This window comes from Marmota flaviventris, chromosome 2 (assembly GCF_047511675.1).
Source record: "Marmota flaviventris isolate mMarFla1 chromosome 2, mMarFla1.hap1, whole genome shotgun sequence".
NCBI lineage: Eukaryota > Metazoa > Chordata > Mammalia > Rodentia > Sciuridae > Marmota > Marmota flaviventris.
Window position 1 is genome coordinate 81,571,540 of NC_092499.1, and position 4,036 is coordinate 81,575,575.

Sequence of the window (4,036 nt, forward strand, 5' to 3'; positions counted from 1 at the left end):
TTTTTGAAAATTATATATATATATATATATATTTGATTTCAATATCTATCTTACTATCTTATCTCAACTGTAAAATTAATGAAAAACAACATCAGATAGAATAGAGTTGAGATTTTATGAAGAAAAATGTTATTACAGAATGTGGTTTGAGTTTCTTGATAAAATCTACCACATGATCAGTGGCTCTTCTGCATTGAAACATTCATTGATATTAGTCCATTCTTCTATCATATTCTTTGCCTTTTAATTGTAGTTTATAGGAACAGACACCAGGCAGATGCTGTTTGCAATCTGGAGACAATACAGTCACAGTTGAATAAAATATAAAACAAAAAATTATGGAAGGGTACAAACACATATACACAAGACCCTTAGAGAAAGAAGACCAATGAAGCAAATGGAAATTTGTGGACACAAGGATAGAGATAGATACAGAAACACAGAGAAAGAAGTAGAGTGAATGAAAATTAAAAATCATCAGCAAAGATGGTATTGAAATGTCGAGGGCTTACTGAACTGGCATTGAATTGCAGTGTGTTCTTCACTCATCAAAAGCATCAGTTTATATTATATATGATTACTTTAAATTTGGATAAAATAACCAGTTTAGAAAAATTCTTTCCACATATAAAACAGGCGGGGCATGTAGCTCAGTGGCTAAATGTTCCTGACTTCAAGACTGGTACCAAAAACAAAACAAAATATTGTTTTTCAAATTTGAGACCTATTTAACAAAAAAACTATATCTATATCTATAATATAGATAAAATAGAATATATTTTAGTATAATATAGATAAAAATCTATATCTCTGAGTTCCCAAGATTGGAATTCATAAACACATGGTGAATATTTTAAGAATGAGTCAATTTACTTTCAACTTACCTTCCATGTCTGTATGATATGCTAAAACCCCCAAAAGTCAAAGTGATACAAATAGAATAGCTTTATTATTTTATTGCCTGGTTAGTATTGAAAGTTAAGGTTTTAACATTCTAAAATATTGAATGGGGAATTTAAATTGGCATATGCTTTTTGCCCTAATGTTTACTTTTCCAAAATCAAATTACTATTTGCATATGAAACCCTTTAATAATACTATTCAAATAAAGTAATTTCAATAAAACATACCACAAGAATAATGAATACATGCCAAGGACTCTTATCCAACATATACATGAGACTCTTATCCAACATGTATTCTTTTGCTATGAATGACTAAGAAAAGCATTTAATTATTCTTTGGAGGATAGTTTCATTGAGAATAGTTATCAAATACTTGGTATCAGGACCTCTTTAAAATCTTTCTTATTATAATGGACCCCACATAACTTTTATTTATGTAAATTATAGCCAATAATATTTATTATTTAGGAATTAAACCTGAAATATATTTGCTTATAAATTAATTTTTAAATAGTAGCATTAAGTAATTAGACATATGTAAAGTAATTATGCATGTGAGGTCTATGTAAAAATAACTTGATCAAATTTACTAAGAAGAGTTGCAATTTACAATTTTTGCCAATATCATTACTATTTGTCTTAATACAATAAAAATTATTGAATCCTACCTACTTCTCTGGTTGATCTACTGTGATACTACATACCATAAAGCCTTGAAAACTCCAATGTAATAATAAATAAAAAAGAAAATGAAAAACCAAATGTTGAATTAACATTATTATGAAAATAGTTTTGATCTATTTTTCCCTCAAAGACCACCAATCATTCCTGGACTACCATGGCTCTCTAATATCAAGTAATAATAATTGGTTATTTACCTCTTTCCATACAAAAACCACAAGAGAGTTGATCACTCACCCTCCATTCCAATTACAAAGTATTGAACAGGTTGATTACATATATCTCATATATTTATATTTATTTTATTTAAAAGATTCATTGATTATGATGGTATTATAAATCATCCCAATTATTACATTGGTTAACAAATTGAGATAAAATATTAACAAATAATATTTATGGTTAGATCTGAAATGAAAATTATGGGATATCATCCTCATTGAATGACAAATAGCAGACAGGCTCATTTTTGTGGAATAAATTTTCAGATTCAAATTCTTTTAACCAGATCATTCTAATTATCCTGTAATATTTCAAGTAATATGTTATAAACCATATTTCTTTAAAAAATAGTATTTCATTTATAATGCATAGTATTTCAAAAGACTTCATTTATACTAATGAGATGAATTTATGTGGAAACTCCTATTAAGCATTCAAACTTTTTCATCTCAATATTTATTTAAATTACAGTCTCAAATGTACAGAGAAAGAAAGGTCTTAACCTAACACAACAAAGCTAAAATGAATTATTCTATACATATATTTTAATTCTATGACTCATCAAGATGCTCTCCTCAAATCAGTATGAAAGCCTGTATTACTCTCACAAATAGAGCAAAGAATATTGGACACAATCAAAGTACTATCTTTGTATGGCACAAACAATGACTTATCTTTTTATTTATTGTCTCCTTTCATTCACCACATGACATAAATTTGAATATGTTGTTTTGTTTCATTTAGTTTTCTTTTGTTTTTGTCAAAACCAAAATATAGGTGGTAAACTTCCTTTGGCTCCAGATTCTCTCTTCCTCTTTTCAAATTGGGTTTGGTGTGTCTAGGGTAGGACTATAAGTAACTGAAAATCATGTAAATATCTCTGCATGAATAATCTGTTATTTTTGAAAGGAATATCAATGTGACCCCATTCAAGGAATCTGTCTTAAAAAGTCACATTATATAAGATCACTTCTCACATGGAAATCTTTTATCTTTGCAGCTTTAGGACCAAATACAAATTTGAATGTAAATAATTGCTCCAGCTCTGTGAGTAAATTCATCCTCTTGGGCTTCCCTTACACCTGGAAGATTCAGATCCTCCTCTTTTCAATCTTTTCTGGAACATACATCTCAACCCTAATTGGAAACCTGTGCATTATCTGTGCTGTATGGTGGGACTATAGACTACAAACACCAATGTACATCCTGCTGGCCAACTTTTCCTTCCTGGAGATCTGTTATATCAACTCTACTGTCCCCAATATGCTAGCCAACTTCCTCTCTGAGAGCCATGACATCTCTTTCTCTGGGTGCTTCCTCCAGTTCTACTTCTTCTTCTCCATGGGCACCACTGAGACTTTCTTCTTGTCTGTCATGGCCTTTGACAGGTACCTTGCAATATGCAAACCCCTGCACTACCCTACAATCATGACTATTCAAAACTCCTTCAGAATAGGAGCTGGCTGCTGGGTGTGTGGCTTCTTGTGTTTCCTCTTGCCTGTTTACCTAGTTTCTCAGCTCCCATTTTGTTGTGAAAATAAAATTGATCACTTTCTATGTGACCCAGGACCACTTATAAAGCTGTCCTGTGAACCAGCTCCTGGCACTGAAATTATCTGTGCCATCTATAACTCAGTCCTCATTTTCTCCACCTTCCTCTATATTACCAGTTCCTACACCTTGGTAATCAGAGCTGTACTCAGGGTCCCTTCAGCAGAAGGCCAGAAAAAGGCTTTCTCCACATGTGGCTCCCATCTGGCTGTAGTATCCCTCTTCTATGGCTCCATCATGGTTGTGTATGTGAGCCCCACAGCAGGAAATCCAGCAGGGATGCAGAAAATTGTGACTTTGTTCTATTCCATGTTAACTCCACTTTTCAACCCCTTGATCTACAGTTTACGGAATAAGGACATGAAGGAGGCCCTCAGAAAACTGTTCAGCACTGTAATGTTTCATAACAGCCATGGCAAAGGTTACTGAAGAAGCTGTGTGCACAAATAAATAATTAACACTTCAATTTTTGTTGTATTTATGGAAGTAGAAAATTTCTTGTAGAGGATGAGAAACATTCAATTTTATTATAATGTTTATAAAGTTAGTTATATTCATTTGTTCATTCTATTAGATAAAAATAATAAATGTTCTTCCAAATAAAAGATTAATATTGAAAGGAAAATGATAGCTTATCTTGTTTGCTTTCAGAGTTATTTTCATAGTTCATATTTTTC

The 4,036-nt window shown here is 31.5% G+C and overlaps 1 protein-coding gene across 1 annotated transcript; it reads left to right on the top strand.

The window, feature by feature from the left end:
* The first annotated feature begins 1,078 nt into the window (after nt 1–1,078).
* LOC114084779 (olfactory receptor 11H6-like) lies at nt 1,079–3,788 on the top strand. The gene is made up of 2 exons (XM_027925800.2): nt 1,079–1,110; nt 2,852–3,788. The coding sequence occupies exons 1-2, from the start codon at nt 1,079–1,081 to the stop codon at nt 3,786–3,788; spliced, it is 969 nt and encodes a 322-aa protein (XP_027781601.2).
* Nucleotides 3,789–4,036: the final 248 nt, after the last annotated feature.

Excerpts from the sequence above, each read along its gene's own strand:
- LOC114084779 (XM_027925800.2), top strand. The coding sequence starts at position 1,079 with ATGAAACCCTTTAATAATACTATTCAAATAAA. Across the intron at positions 1,111-2,851 it reads AATAATACTATTCAAATAAA|CTCTGTGAGTAAATTCATCC; the intron begins GTAATTTCAATA and ends TAATTGCTCCAG.